The sequence below is a fragment of the Aspergillus heteromorphus genome (genome assembly GCF_003184545.1).
Source record: "Aspergillus heteromorphus CBS 117.55 chromosome Unknown BO70scaffold_11, whole genome shotgun sequence".
NCBI classification, from domain to species: Eukaryota; Fungi; Ascomycota; class Eurotiomycetes; order Eurotiales; family Aspergillaceae; genus Aspergillus; species Aspergillus heteromorphus.
In genome coordinates, this window is record NW_020290416.1 from 383,699 (window position 1) to 397,409 (window position 13,711).

The window sequence follows — 13,711 nt, forward strand, 5'->3', positions numbered from 1 at the left end:
GTAGTCTGTTAGTCAGGCGGACAGGCAGGTAGACACCGGGTTGCGTTGTATGCATGCATGCATGCATGCATCTCGGGCAATTGATTAGCTAGCTAGCCAGTCAGACAGCCAGCCAGACGGCTATGCAGCGATGGTGATGGCATCGGTATCGGTATCGGTATCGGTATCGGTATCATATCCGTCCGCAACTCTGCATTGTCGTGATGATATATACTGTCTATCTGCCTGCCTGACTTCCTGCCTGGGCAATATACTACTTATACTACTTACTGGCAACGCAGACAGACCGACAGACAGACAAACAGACAGACGATGAAAGAAATAAAGAAAAAAGTGAAAAAAGACCCTGCATGAGGAATGACTACGACTTTCGTTTCGATCAAAAGCAAGATGATGATGATGACGATGATGATGCGTCTTGCCTGTACATGACATGAGAGGGGGGGGAAGAAAGGTAGAAAGGAAAAGTAAGCCGTGGTCGATACCTAGGTTTGTTTGTTAATGATAATTATGGATCTAGTTGAATTGATAGTTTTGTATTGTTGTGCTACTTATGGCGTACTTTTCTGTAGGCTGGAAGAGCCTGTCCTCCGCCTGCAAAAGTGCGGGTCTGTGGGCGGCCCTCAGAGGGCGGCTCGCGGGCGGTTCCGAGGTCTAACTGCCCGGGAGAGACTTTCGGGAACAGGCTCTGCCAGTGGAAGGGGACACTTGGTAATTCCAGCCCTGGTGAACATCCATATCTTTCTTCATTCAACGTGGATCTTAGGTCTCGATGGAGGTTCAAGTGCGATTGACTCAGGTGCAACTACGGTAGTTGCCAATGAACCTGGCAGGACAGGTAAATGACGGGCAGGATATTTATCTGACTTCTACAACGAAGAAGCAGCATCCACCCGTGTTATCAAGTACGTGCCCTGGGTCAGGAATCGAAAAGAAATAACCGAGTCTATATATGCATCTTTAGATGCAAGTTGAGAAAGGAATTCATTCCGATGTTGCGGTCTTGTTCCTGATCGTCACCAGCCTCGTATCACAACACAGGACATCTTGTGGTAGAGCTCGACTAGATGAGACCGAAAAGAGCGTTTGTCATGGGAGACAGGGCAGGGCTATCGAGCCTACTCAGTGCAAAATTTGCCCGCAAGGCCCAAGAAGCTGTCGTGGCACTTTTTTGCACTGGACGGAGCCTTCGACAAGGCATCCTTCCTGCAATATGCCACGTGACCTTACGCGGGGGTGTGTGCTTGCCTTAGTGCCTCAGGCCCCCTCGAGCATGTTCCGACGCGGTAGAGGGCCTGAGACACTGAGGAGCAAATTAATTTCGGAGCCAGGCTGGGGGGTTTCGGGAGCCCTCGAACTCTAAACACTTAGAGTAGCCCTTTTGAGCGCTCCCCACGGATCTACGACGGATCTACATGTCACATGTCGGCGGAAAAATACTTTCACCGAGTCCCCTCCGCTGACATTCGACGACAGGGAGTGTGACCAACAACCTCGCCATGGGGGTTCTCCTCATCGGTCTCTTCCCTTATACGCGATAAATATGAGTGGGAGCATCTCTCCAGACTACAAGGCGCTTTTTCTCAAAGCAGAGGAGGAAAGAAAACAAGCAGAGGAGGGAAAGAAACAAGCAGAGGAGGAAAGGAAACGGGCAGAGGAAAGGGAGAGACAACAGAGGGATCGCAACAGACCGACGACTTTCCCAGAGTTCATCCGACATTGCCACGATCTTCTTTGGAGGCCACTACGAGCGCAAACACCGTCTCGCTCTACGACAGGCAAAATCCCTGCTCCTATCGGAAAATACTGTCCCATACGACTACTTCCGTGGACCGACTGTGAGGCTAGACAGCGGGAAACTTACGAATCTGTCTGCCGTTACCTGCAGCCGACAGAAGAGGATGCACGGGAGTTATTCACGTCACTTGTTGCATTGGAAGACCATGGCCGTCGATTCGCACGCCGGCCGATTAGCAGCGAACAGGACCTCGAGACCTATGAACGAATCGCTGTTGAAGACCACGTGCACGACATCGTCGCTGAGTTGTGCAAAATCCCAGAGGCTCGCGAGGAGTTCCGATTAGGCAACGGATTATGGTTCGATAATCACGCAAATGCTCTGGACGAAGATGATGAAGTCGATGCTAGCCAGTCATCAACCACAACGCCTTCGAAGCCGGATCAATTTTGCATTCATCGAATGGACGGTAACAGGAGTACCTTGCTCACCACAGTTGAGTATAAACCCCCCCACAAGCTTACCGCTGCGAACCTGCGGGAGGGACTCCGGCCGATGGACTTTTGGCAAGAAGTTGTCCAACCCGATCATGTTCCGACGGAAGAGCCGGAGAAATCGAGATACATTGCCGCGCGGCTGGTCGGATCCGCCATCGTCCAAGAATTTCACGTGATGATTCAAGAGGGTCTGGAATATTCTTATCTAACGAACGGCCTGATGGACGTGCTGCTCTGGATACCCCACGACGATCCAACTACTCTTTATTACGACCTAGGGGACCCCGTTATGTACGGAAATGCAGGCTTCGGCAGACCTGGGCGGGCTCCCATGACTCGAATTGAAAGGACGCTCTGCCTCTGTCTGATGAGCTTTCGCACCTTTCTTCGTGATCAGGCGTGGCGGAATGCCGCCAAAGACAACCTACCGAAATGGCATACGAATTTTGATAGCGATCGCTCGCAGATCGTAGTGGTAGAACTACCTCGGAGCCTGAACGTGGACGATACTAGCTCTGAATTCGCCAGTACTGAGCAGACGACCTCTGATTACCTCCCTTCATCGTCCCCCGTCACCACCGGTCCTCGAGTGACCACACGAGCGGCCGCTAGCTGCGCGCCGCCGTCCGATCCGTCTCACCACGAGAGTTCTTCGGATTCCGAGGCCGACCCTACCGCATCTGCAGTACGGAAGCGGGGGTTTAGTCAGGTCACATCGTCCCCGCCAACCCAACGGTCTGCACCGCGAGCAGATCGCCAAGGGAGCCAAAGCGGACAATTTCGCTCCCATGATGCTCCATATTGCACACAAAAGTGCCTTCTCGGGCTACAGCACGGCGGTGCGCTTGACCCTGAGTGCCCCAACACAGAGCTGCATATGCTTGGCAGGAGGGAGGACCGCCATCCGATCAGCGCAGCTGACTTGGTGAAGAAGCTCAAGGCGCAGCTCGATCAGGATCTGGATCATAACTGCACCCCCATCGGCCCTTGTGGGTCCTCCGGAGCACCATTCAAGATCACATGTGCCGCCTTCGGATATACTGTTATCGGGAAGGGGACGACGTCGAGACTCTGGGGGGAGGTCTCGCGCGAAGCAGACGTCTACCGGGTCCTTAAGCGTGCCCAAGGATCGGCTGTTCCCGTCTTTCTCGGGGCGATCAATTTGGCCCAAACATACTTCCTCCACGGCGCGGGCAGGATCCGTCATATGCTTCTCATGGGCTGGGGTGGTGAGAGCGTGGGCCATAATACTTTGGATGAGACTATCCGGCAGGCGATTTCTCGGTCGAAGAAGGAGATCCGTCGTTTCGGCGTTGCCCACCATGATCTTCGTCCGGACAACATCTTATGGAATGCTGAGCTCCGGCGAGCTCTGATCATTGATTTTCATCTATGCACCTTGGACCATCGACCGATGCACAAACCGCGAGGCGCTCTCAAACGATTACGGTATGGTCCTAAAGAAAGTCACTCCAAACGGGTGCGTGTGGTGTGAGTAGATGTCACTGGAGCTGGAACTTACACAATAGGATGACACGGAAAGTCAAGCACTGCTACGCATAGCTTACACATGAGCCAGTGGCACTTGCTGGGCGGTTGCTGAAACTATAATTCTTTATTCGTGCCGGTACCTCAGGACCCATTCATTAGGAAACAAATAAGCGACCTTAACCATTAAGTCTGCACGGTACAAGGGCATGTCCATAGCTACCCCTCAATGCAGTGCTGCTTTTGGACGAAGTCGATGCTTTTATGGAGCATCCTACCTCATATCACGATGCTCATAATCGCCTCCCGACCGATCTTCATTCGCCTCGTAGGCAGAAGGGTAAAGGCGACGAATGGCCTGCTTAATATGCAAGACATCGTGGGGCCCATCGGCCGGGAGACGCCAGGTGCCAATGTACTCAGATAGGTGACTATAATGCGCTCTTTTGTTGGCATATCGCTTCTGACAAATTGACATATCGTTGCAGCCCAGGGCATCGCTTCCTAGAGCTCAACTAGAGGAGACCGAAAACAGGGCAGGAGCTCACGAGTTATCGAGCCTCCACAATGCCCAAGAACCTGTCATGGCACTTTTCTGTACTGTACGGTGCCTTCGACAAGGCAATTCCGAAGGGTTGTTTGCCCTGCATCCCCTCGCCCCTCGCCGCTCCTCTGTGTCTGCCTGGCTTCTACTTGGCTTCCAACGATGGAAACATGTACAGGTTCCAACCCTGCAAGCGCTTGACCCTTGCTCAGTCAGCCTCTACCTAACAGATCTTGATCAAGTGGGTCCCGTCCAAAGCCGATACTGTTCAAGCCGATCAAGTGGATCCTGCTGAAGAATTACCCAAGCTCCTGTCAAATACGGTGGGCTGTCGGCGAGCGATGGTGGTACCGATCATAGTAACTTAGGTCGCTTTCAAGACGTGGCAATGAATGCTGATCAATCAGTTATACGGGTTCTCTCTTCAACACAGGCGCCTTGATCCTGCCAGTAGTCGACGGTACACTCTGAAGATCTGGGTGGCGAACATTGACGCCTGTTAAGTCGTCACAACGGATGTTTATACGTACATTGGAACCATCACGGAACTTATTGATGAAGGTCTACCGCACGCAGTATGGTTTCCATGATCCCTGACAAGGAAGCACGAGCCATTGAAGCTCGCTTAGGGCTTGCGCACACACTATTGGTAGTCTAAGCCTTTGTTGAGGCGGTACTGAGTATCGTATCTCTGGGTGCTGTACGGGAGTTTTCATCTAAATTTGTTCTACTATATGAAATCCGAGAGGGCGAGTGTAACGAACGTCCATATCAGCGCCTTTTCGGCTTTGAGTTTTGCGATCGAAGTTGCTATTTCCAACGCAACGCGCGCGCGCTGGAGTGAGCATCACGGGTGGGAAAAGGTTAAAAGCTACCAAAGCGAGGCGGGTGAAATCGACACGTAGATAGAAAATTCGTTGTGTCTAGCTTTCAAACGATTGAATCCTACGGAGAGGAGGGCAGAGCAGAAGCAGGGCTCAACTTCCTGACTCCCGGAGTCAGGAGACTGGGCAGAACTGTTGGGTAAGTAAGAGTTACGAGAGCAGGTAGATACATGTGGCATGAGGTGGGCAATGAGGAAACGGTTTCAACACAGGCATCTATGGCACATACCATAGATACTCATTGTCTTGCTCGTCTTGGAGACAAAAAAAAAAAAAAAAAAAAAAAAAACAAAGGCCACAGAAACGGTTGAACATCCCGTGGGGTGGGGGGGTATTATTATTATTGGCACCCCCGGCTAGATAGATAGCCAACAAGGAAAAATTATTCCAGCCGGCTATCTATCTAGCGCTGCTCCCCTTTCGTTAATGGATCGATCTCACTGACGCTTTCGCCGGTAAACACCTCGGACAACACATCTTTCTACAACCTTGTCTTCCCATCGAAGTACCAGCTCGTTTTCTCCTTCCGGAATTCTTTGTTCAAACACTTAAGTTGTTTGGCGTTCGTGAATCCAAAGAGGGCGCCATCCGCAAGAGCCAGCGCAAGGAGATATAGTGCTCCTGAGTAGATGGGTTCTTCACATTCCCAGATAGCGGTACCAACCCTATGATCAAAGTCATTATTTGGTTAAGTGCAAGAAGTCGAAACTATCAAGTCCGAAGTTATGTCGTGGCTTATTGATTGCTGATAGGGATCCCTGTTTGACCAAGTCTTTTTTTTTTATGAACTGCCATGGTCAGACAAATACCAAACCAATTGGTGGAAAGGTGAACTTGCCTTATAGAAGGCGGGCTGAACTATCGTTCCTTGGTATCTCATTCCCGGTCACGAGGTAAAAGCCAGGGACGAACTTTTGAGCCCAGTTCAAGGTCGACTCTCTTGTCGGACGTTCATTATTAGAAATCCTACACCTTGGTGGAAACAGCCCACCAGCGGATAAACTCTTTGAGCTGCTCTAGCGTCGGTATCGGATGTCCCTTGTACGGTAGAAAGTACGTTAGGGGGGGGGGAGAGAAGGAGATCATCCCAGAGGGTAAGAGGCTGTATTTATTATGACACCAGGAGCGAAATGCATTGTACCAACCCTTCCTATTGTTAAGTCTATTTCTAGTCTATAGTCAGTGCTCAACACGTTGATCTGGGTATAGTGTGGGATGAGCAGGAAAATCCCATTGGCCCTTGCCCAGATGAGGGCTTAAGGGAACTGTGTAGTGATCAGTGTAAGACATAGTTCGCGGGGACGATGAATGATATGATATACACATATAGTAAGAGTAAAACTACACTCTCCTCCCTTTCCTCCTCCCCTCCCCATCTTACTCCATAAACCATATTCGGTCATATCCCCCCCTCTCCCAACAAAACCCACCCATTTAATCATCTAATCATCCCCCTCCCAAACCTCCACCTTCCCACCCTTCGCCGCCCAATCCAACCAACTCCCATCATACACCCCCACCCTGTCCGCCTGATACCCCGCCTGGACGGCCAACTGCGCCGCGGCCCTCGCGCGCACGCCCGCCTTACAGTAAAAGACGATTTCCCGGCCGGCTTCGTCCGCCGCGACCCCGGGCTTGGGGAACCCGAACCGGGTCTCGAATTCGTCGGCGGTCAGGAACAGCGCGTCTGGTTGCGAGGCGAGTGGCACGTTCACGGATGAGGGGATCGTCCCTGTTGAGAGGAGTTCCGCGGGTTCGCGCACGTCGATGAGGATTGGGTGGGTGGGGGGGAGGATGAGGATGAGGGGAGGGAGGTGGTTATCTGGGTTGGTTAGTGGGTGTTGAGGGGGGAAGAGAGGGGGGAGGGAGGGAGACGTACGTCTTCAAAGACCCATTGGCGGAAGGTGGGGGAATTGCTGGAGTTAGAGTTGGAGTTGTATCTTTGTTGTTGGAGGGGGGTAGCGCGGGTGAGGGTGAGGGGAGGGGGAGGGGGAGGGTGTTGGGTCTGGTCTTGGTTGTGGTGATGAAGCGCTGAGCGGCGGCGGTTATTGAGCGGGTGGAGAGGGAGATGGGGGCGGATTGCCGGATGGAGTGCAGCAGGGTGGTGGGCACGCGGCGGGATATGAGGGAGGCCATTGTGGTGGTTGGTATATATGTTCTCTGAGTGAGGTTGGAGCTGGAGAGAGGAGGGATGATAGGATGGATGGATGGTCTGGAAGAGGGTGGTTAGTTGGTTGGGATGGTTGTTGTGTTGTGAAGTAGCGGGTGGACTTACTGCAGTTGGTCTGGTGTCTGGTCCCTCTGCTGTGTACTCCGTACAAAGAGGATGATGGATGGAGGGATGCGATGCAATGCAGAAGATGGCGGGTGATGTCAGGCGCGGGTTGACCGCCTTCCGGGGTGGGTGTTTATACGGTCATTATGGATGCTTACTAAATGTGCAGTTTGTGTAACTTTATGTATTCAGTACGTGTATCGCGATTTCAAACCTGAGCTGGTGAAGTCCACTACAACTCCGGATCCACCTTGGAAGAAGCATAGTTGCTTGATTAGTTACAAAAGAGATGAAATGAAATCCTCCTCTCATGGCCTATCTTCCCCCTTCGGGCGAACTTGCTTCACGCTATGCTTCTTTGTCTCTTGGGCTGGTTAAAGACAGTTCTCGCTTCACAGTTGTCACAGGAGGTAGATCTGTGGTCCTCCCATATAGAACGCGCTGCCCGCTGCTGTACAATCTCACTTTCCTTCCCTAGAAGTTGACGGACAACTTGTGCCATCGGTAGCTCCCCCCAATGGTCGAGGGCTGAGTTGGACTCCAACTCGTGCGGTTTCGGCTTAGCTTTTTCGGTTGCAGACTGCAGTATCACTGTCAGTTGCAACTTAGTAATTGGCCATTTCGACAAAGCGTTTACAACAATCCTGGCGCACTTGGTTGCGTAATCCACCAGGTAAATATATTGCCATTGTAGCAGGTCGATAGCTTGCTATGCTTGATTAAACGTGAAATAGCTGTCATCGAACCAAGTTCAGCTTGCAGCCGCGAAAGCGATATATGTGCGAGGAGACATGATATGATATGAGGCGCTACGCCCACCAGTCAGTCCCATTCCATCGACCTCCTGATACTGTCTGGAGAACTTGTGTAAGGTGGCAATTCGACAGGCTAGTTAGTCATCGGTGTTGCTGTCAACGCAGCGAATAATCGATTCGGTCTTGGCTTGAGACTTGGGAGACTGGTTGGAACGCAAGAATCGAGCGAGAAACGTTGGAAAACCCCCCAGCTCGCGATGTTCTTAGTAGGACTTTCTTTTGTTAGAAGGTGATATGAGCACAGCACTTGGAGCTGTACGAGGATGGCATGGATATAGAGCTTATGCCGCTGTTTTCATTATGAATTCCATGGTGGACCCGGACAAACTGTGGCGTGGTCCGAAAACGACGAGCATTGATGAAGACAAGACCGGTCGAAAATGTGGGTAAAGTATAGCTCATGCCCAAGCTCACCAGTAGAAGGTCATATCCAAGTGATGCAGCAAACGTACCAACTAATCGATGGATGGTACTCTTCATCCGACAACCACCACCACCTTTGGACATCTCCCTTGATGTCCGCGTTGACAGGCTTCGAATCTCGTTCTTCGGATAATTACCATCAAGACGACAGACCTGGAACAGGTTTCCATCACTCAGAATCCCGTAGACGCTGGAGTTCCAGTCCATTTTCCATCCCCTGCTTCTGAACAAGTGCCATTGCACCGAGTAGCTGGTACTCTCCTTCGATTTCTGGAAGGTTATGTCTTCGCTCTCCAGAACGGCGAAAGTCAAAGCTTCATACAGCTCTGACATCTCTGTAATAGAGGCCGGGTTTTCTGTCCTAGAATGAAAACGTTTCTTTGGTCGTCTATCGACGAACTTCAAATATCGACTACCTATCCGATATGGGGTATGACCTCAGCTTCTTTGTGGGTAGATCCACGTTTCTGTCCCTTCGATATTCCGATATGTCTGTCTGAGCAGCAAATTCTTCCGGGGTATCAACATCGATACCTGTAGGTCCAATACCGCATATCCGCGATGTATTCGTCCTGGATTTCTGGTTTTCGATGTCAGACAGTCATCGCAATAACTTCCACATATCCCGGGGAGATAATTCATAACAGCCTCGTTTGACAAATCGTCCGTCCGCAACCCCACCACGAATGGGTCAGTCGGCGCGTATGGACTCCCTCCCCTCCCCTCCCCTTCATGGTCCGACTGAGCCCTACCTACCACATTCCGCAGGAGCCTGTCCAACAGGAACAAGACACTTCTGGTGGAGGGGGTAACACACTCCTCTGTTGCATGGGTTCGTTGATCTAAGCGAAACCTAGCACTGATGCAATATTGCGATTTCAAGACCTTCTTGTTGGGAGATTGGTAGCAGCGTAGGTATGATAAGGCTCCAGTATACTTAAGTATAGCTGTCCGATTGCTCCGAACAGGACCAGATCACACCCATCTCAGCTATCGGACCGGCGTGCTCTCTGCCCCACAAAATGAGATGAATGCGATAGAGAAGGGAAGGCTTTCTATACCACGCCGGAAGCCAACCAGGGAGGGATTATGCCCTCTCCCAGCGGCAATCTGGACGTGAGAAAGCCCCACAGCCCAGCTTATGCATGTTAGTAGACGCCTCGCCGCAAGCATTTCGCGTTGTCGTTCAAAGGGATGTTAATTATTAGACATTCCCTACAGCTCTAAAGCCGCCACCACCACTGCAACAAGCACTATGCAGTGTATCAATGTAGATACAGTGAGCATGTGTGCATCGTGTGGGCTTTTCCGAGGTCAGCTTTCGTGTGGGAGGTGGTAGATATATTGATTTTTCGGACCCGTGTAGTTTCGTACTCATTTGCTCGGTCTGGTGACGCTGCCCACGTCGACCACGGGCCAGGAGAACCCTATCATCCCACGGACACTCCATCGTACGATTTGAGCAGTCATTCATTCAGTTATTTGTCCCTGACGGACGAGCCGGGCACGCAGTATCCAACCGGGGTCCTCAGCCATGGGCAATTTCGCAGGCGCATTGCAGGTGATAGTTAAAGTGATACTATCTATCTCCTCGGTGGAGCTGCCGTTGACCCCCAAGAAATAACCACTGGACTAACTCTGGGTCTGGGGTTATTGCGAGAGCTAGCCGTTAATCGTGCGCGGACTGATTAGTCGAGCTAGAGAGGTGCATGGCTGGTTTTTGAGTAAGTAGTATTAATTTTTATAACGAGGTACTATATTATTCAAAGGTCTTTGTCCGGTCCGTCGGTGTAAGTGTGCGGTTACCTCAGTTGTAGTCCAGATCCGCTGTCTGTTGTCTAGATTATTTGGTCACGGTCTTTTACGCATTCCGTAATCCGCAGACAAAACGCCGACCCGATCCGGTCTGGAAAGAGCCTGGCTGTTGAGATTCTTCCTGTCCTGTTCTGTATGTCCGGGAAATATCCCCTGCGAGGCGGGATATAATATCCCGGCTGTTGAGGAGGGCTGTTGTTGTCGATTTGACGGTTTGGGCGAACTAGGGCCAAGGACCGGTGATGGTGTGGTCTTGGGATTTGGGCAGCGTGTCTATCGGGTAGTAAGTAAGTGGCGTGAGATGTGGGTGCTAGATAGGTAGGTAGGGTGGGGTTGGGATGTGGGTATGCTATATAGATGGCATGAGCATGAGATGATGATGATGGGGTTGGGACTGGATATTGATTAGATATCCATGAGCATGAGAGGGGAGGAGATGGAGGATGGTCTTTATATACCCGTCTTTGTGGCTATCTGTGAATGGGAGGGTTGCCGGTGATGAATAGTCTCTCTGAGAATATCAGGTTGGTTGATGAATGACCCGCATAGGATATCAATACTCATAGAAGGGATTAACTCAGGGCTGGGAATGAATCGACATCCATGTCTGGGGAATAGACAGTGATAGGGTAAGGCCAGTCCAGGAATCAGCAGCTCAAATGTCACATTATTATTAATTGTAAGTACCGTGATCTAAGAATGACATGTCCCTTCTAAGCCTCGCTGACTGCGAGACCGACTGCACATGGGTCGTTGCAATATCATACTCCAGGCCCCCTGTCCATCTGTAAAACGTGGACAGGCTGGATTTTCCGTAGCCGCACCAAAAAAGGCCGACGTTCCCCGTCTTCGTCCCAAAGAGTTGTAAAAAGAAGAAGTGTAAGGGAAGCAATACTACAAGTAGTTACAGAGGGAGAAGGTGATAGAAATAGAACAAAAAAAAGAGGAATGCCTACAGTCATTCTATCGCCAGGATAGATGACGCCCGGAGTCACGAAGCAGGTGCACACCTATCGAGCTCAAATGTGGCTCCGGCGAGATGTGGCAGCACCTGGTGTCTTGTTGACAGCAGAAACGCTTAAGGGCGGGGACGGAACGAAAGCAGGCAGTCATCCTGGAATTCATTAGCTCGAGAACTTCATGGCAAAAAAGGAAAACATACCTGGGGGAAAATCGTGGCAAAGACCTTGATGTCTTCCGACTCGGGAGTGGGGGTGTGCACCCAGTCCATCTCCATACTGGCCTTGCCGATCATCGCCATCAGGTTCAGCTGGGCGTAGGTCTGGCCCAGGCAGTAGTGCGGACCAGTGCCGAAGACCAGCCAGTTCTTGGTCTGCTGCTCGGCGGTACCGGTGATCCAGCGGTCCGGGTCAAACGAGTCGGCGTTCGGGTAGGCCTCCTCGTCGTGGCACGCGGGCCACACCGAGGGGATGATCATGGAGCCCTTGGACACGGTGACGCCCTCGGTGATAGGGAAATCCTTCTTGACCAGGTAGGGAACCATGATGACGGGAGGGCGGTAGCGCAGAGTCTCCTTGACCACGGCGCGGGTGTAGGTCATGCTGTCGAGCAATTCCATGGTCAAGGGAGCGTTGACGTCGCCGTTGCGGACGCGCAGGTTCTCCTCACGGACCTTGTCGAGGACCTCGGGACGATCGGCCATGAGCTGGAACAACCAAGTCGAAGCAGCGCTGGTAGCGTCCTGGGAGGCGAACAGGAAGGTGAAAATGGTCTGGGAAATCTCGTAATCGGTGAAGTCACGCAGGAGCTGGGGGGGCTTGTCGTTGGTGTCGACGGGAACACCCTGGGCGAGCTTCTCGCGGTACTTGGCAGAATCCTGCTGGGCCTTGACCCAGGCGTCCATAATGCACGAGATCTCTCCTCCGGCGGCCATGTTAGCCTTGCTCTTGGCAGCACACTTGGCGAACTCAGCCAGGACCATGTCGGACGCCTTCTTTCCGTACCAGGCCTTGGTGTAGGGAAGGATGAAGGGGAAGTTGACCAACTCCAGGGCAGCAGTGATCATGTAGTAGTCGTCGGCAATCTTCTGGATGGCCTCCTCGGTGATGTAGTGACCGACAAAGGTACGGCAGGACACGGCGCACATGAGCTCACGGAATTCGGACATCCAGGGAGTGGGGGTGCAGTTGTTCTCCTTGGAGATCCGCAGGAAGCGCGCGTAGTACTGGTTGTAGACCTCCTCCATGCGGGGCAGGTAGCAAGAGAGCGCCTGGCGCGTAAAGAGACCGTTCAGACCCTTGCGGAAGTCGACGTGGTCCTTGCCGTCAAGGAACACCCAGTTGTCAGCGCCGAGGAGTTTGTGCGCGACATCGACAACGCAGGGCTTGACGTAGGTGGGCGAGTTGAAGATCTTGCGCGACATGTCGCGAGTCGATGCGATGACAACGAACCTATGGACCGACCGACGGGTTAGGATCGAAGCGTTCCATTGAGCGCCCACCGTCCATGTCCGGATCCATGCTGCAAATTGGTCACTTACTTGTGGAAGACAGACACACAGCTCAGGTCTCCGCTGTCCCATTTCGCCTTGTATTCGTGGAACTTGGGGTTGACCGATTGGAGGAAAGGTCCCATGAAGGGCAGTTTCCATGCCGGACCGACAATGGAGCCCTTGAGCCAGAGGTAGCGGACTGGTGGTAGTTAGCCAGCTGTGCCGGTCATTTTCGGACCCGTGGGGAGCGGAAACCTACACTGATCGTAGATCACCGCGCCGATAAACAAAGTCAACACGGCCTTCCAGACGGTGAAGTCCTCGAGGGCGGAGGCGAGCAGGCCGGTGGGCTCAAAGAGCCTGGGAGAGACGACAGCATCAGCCGAGGGGGAGGCGAAACTCCCATTGACGGAGGCCATGGCGGGCGGATCAATTGAGGTGAAAAGCTCACTCCGAGGGGGGGGGATGTGGAAGGAGGAGAGGAGAGGGCGGAGAGAAAAGAAGAGGAAAAGGAAGCCGAATCCAGGGGAGACGCAACTCTAATTTGGCGAGAGCAAAATGGGCCGTCGCGATTTGACGGCAGACGGAGACCGGAAGCACCCCGGCTAGGGGGAGGGGAGAAGGCCATGCACGCAAGATTTACTATTACTACTACTACTATAGTATGTATTCCGTATCCCTCACAAATAAAGTACTTACTCCGTACTCCGTACTGTAAGTGCGTACGGCGTAACTCCCGATGGAATATGGCACAGTCCACGCTTCGGGACTCCTGATGGC

General features: G+C 52.3%; 4 protein-coding genes across 4 annotated transcripts; 1 reads left to right on the top strand and 3 right to left on the bottom strand.

The window, feature by feature from the left end:
• Positions 1–43: 43 nt before the first annotated feature.
• On the bottom strand, positions 44–738 carry BO70DRAFT_32347 (uncharacterized protein). Its single transcript, XM_025540592.1, has 2 exons — positions 563–738; positions 44–485 (listed from the first exon to the last, which is right to left on the bottom strand). The coding sequence occupies exon 2, from the start codon at positions 433–435 to the stop codon at positions 121–123; it is 315 nt and encodes a 104-aa protein (XP_025399655.1). The 5' UTR covers positions 436–485; positions 563–738; the 3' UTR covers positions 44–120.
• Positions 739–1,463: 725 nt separating this feature from the next.
• BO70DRAFT_32368 (uncharacterized protein) lies at positions 1,464–4,019 on the top strand. The gene has a single exon (XM_025540596.1). The coding sequence runs from the start codon at positions 1,544–1,546 to the stop codon at positions 3,728–3,730; it is 2,187 nt and encodes a 728-aa protein (XP_025399656.1). The 5' UTR covers positions 1,464–1,543; the 3' UTR covers positions 3,731–4,019.
• A 2,574-nt stretch (positions 4,020–6,593) lies between these two features.
• Positions 6,594–7,084, bottom strand: BO70DRAFT_290937 (rhodanese-like domain-containing protein; the record flags this gene model as incomplete). The annotated part of the gene is made up of 2 exons (XM_025539381.1): positions 6,594–6,973; positions 7,027–7,084. Coding segments are annotated over 2 exons (438 nt in total), but the record flags the coding sequence as incomplete, so codon positions are not given.
• A 4,043-nt stretch (positions 7,085–11,127) lies between these two features.
• On the bottom strand, positions 11,128–13,409 carry erg5 (C-22 sterol desaturase erg5). The gene is made up of 4 exons (XM_025543145.1): positions 13,191–13,409; positions 12,980–13,130; positions 11,642–12,890; positions 11,128–11,593 (listed from the first exon to the last, which is right to left on the bottom strand). Exons 1-4 carry the CDS (start codon positions 13,348–13,350, stop codon positions 11,558–11,560), a joined length of 1,596 nt encoding a protein of 531 aa, XP_025399658.1. The 5' UTR covers positions 13,351–13,409; the 3' UTR covers positions 11,128–11,557.
• Positions 13,410–13,711: the final 302 nt, after the last annotated feature.